The 1,493-nt window shown below is 32.2% G+C and overlaps 1 protein-coding gene across 2 annotated transcripts in view; it reads right to left on the minus strand.

Moving 5' to 3' along the window:
• LOC108976021 (heat shock protein beta-6) overlaps window positions 1–1,493 on the minus strand; it is a 29,631-nt gene that overhangs the window by 4,084 nt on the left and 24,054 nt on the right. For both annotated transcript variants that reach the window (XM_018944912.1, XM_018944913.1), the window contains one exon: window positions 309–404. In XM_018944912.1, coding sequence (XP_018800457.1) covers window positions 309–404 — 96 coding nt within the window. The remainder of the gene's footprint in view (window positions 1–308; window positions 405–1,493) is intronic.

Below are 1,493 nucleotides of genomic sequence, written 5' to 3' on the forward strand. Positions count from 1 at the left end.
TCGCTTCATATTTTTAATTTCTTTTCAATATATTTTATTTTGATTTTGATTTTTTATATATCTTTTTTAAATAATTTTTTGCTTGTTGTTTCAAGTGTCAACAACTCACCATAGCGTTTGCTATGCGCCATTTGTGTAAACTTATTATTTGATTTTTTTATATTTTTTATTGTTTTTGCTACTACAAACATATAAATATGTTAATTATCTTTTTGTGTCACTAAAATGTTCCGTCAGTGTGTGTGTGTGTGTATAGCTGTTTTTTTGTTTCGTATGTTGATTTTGGCTGCTTTTTCAATGCCACTTACCATCAATTTCTGATCCACAGTCTTGACAACGATTTCTTCGGGGGCGTATTGGTTTACATCGAACCGCAACCTCAACACTTTGCTATCGCCATCATCCTACGAAAACAAAAACAAAGTACAAAACACGATTTAGATAAATAAATATTTATTTAGTTTTCATGTAAAATTGCTGACTTATGTAGTTGTAAGCACACATACTGCATGAGTGGGAGCAGAGCATTAGCGCTAAAGAAATTTTCGAACGCGTTAAAAATTAAAAAAAAAATATAAATTTTTATTTATTCTGATGTGCTATTTGTAACTACATAATAAGCTATATAATTTGCTATGCAAAAATTTACCAAAAAAATAATTATTTTTTAGGTTATATTCGTAACCATCATCGTAAATTATGATGCCCCACTTGCGCCGCTTATAGCAGGCCAAGTGGGGCAGCCATCATACCTAACCTAACGTAACTTGTATATACATAGTTCTTCATACAATGACCTATCAGTTTTTTTGTTCTGATCAAAAATCTATTGTTAGCAGGCCAAAAGTCACTAATTTATTTCTATTTTTGCTTTACGTCTCTGTGTGGCTTTTAACAGGCCATTGCTCTATCGGCTTCCAAGCTATAGGCTTGAAACCGTATGGAAGAAAACGAGATGGAATCATCTCATCATTCCCTTCTTGATTGTGGGAGCTCACACTTTCAGCTATCCCACCGAAAAGACATCGCCTAACCTAACCTGTATATAGTTCTTCATACAACGACTTAGTCTGGTCAAAAATCTTATTTTGGCAGTTCGAAAACGACTAAAATTTTTGAGTTTTCTCGAACGTAGGTTATAATACGGACAATATCTTCTAGTAGGGAATTTCGATTTAGGTTTTTTTTAGATGTCATCCACGGAGAAGTCGAAATCACCGCAATAGTGGCGGAGCAGTTTTTAGCAGTATTTCAAAGTAATCGAGGCAGTATTTCTTTCTTTATTTAATTTACAAAAATCGCCTTTTTAGGTTGTTACCCTAGGCATGCCCCTTAAATCAAAATATCTCACAAAATTTATACAAAAAATCAAAAAAAAAAAAAGCTTTCTTTGGTGTTGGCAAATATTATTTTTAACCAAAGTGCTGCACTAGAATAATATTTCCGATCAATTTCTTTATTTAAAAATATTATTTATTACTACCATCAAGCTA

Source organism: Bactrocera latifrons, unplaced genomic scaffold (genome assembly GCF_001853355.1).
Source record: "Bactrocera latifrons isolate USDA-ARS-PBARC rearing strain unplaced genomic scaffold, ASM185335v1 scaffold_71, whole genome shotgun sequence".
Classification (NCBI taxonomy): domain Eukaryota; kingdom Metazoa; phylum Arthropoda; class Insecta; order Diptera; family Tephritidae; genus Bactrocera; species Bactrocera latifrons.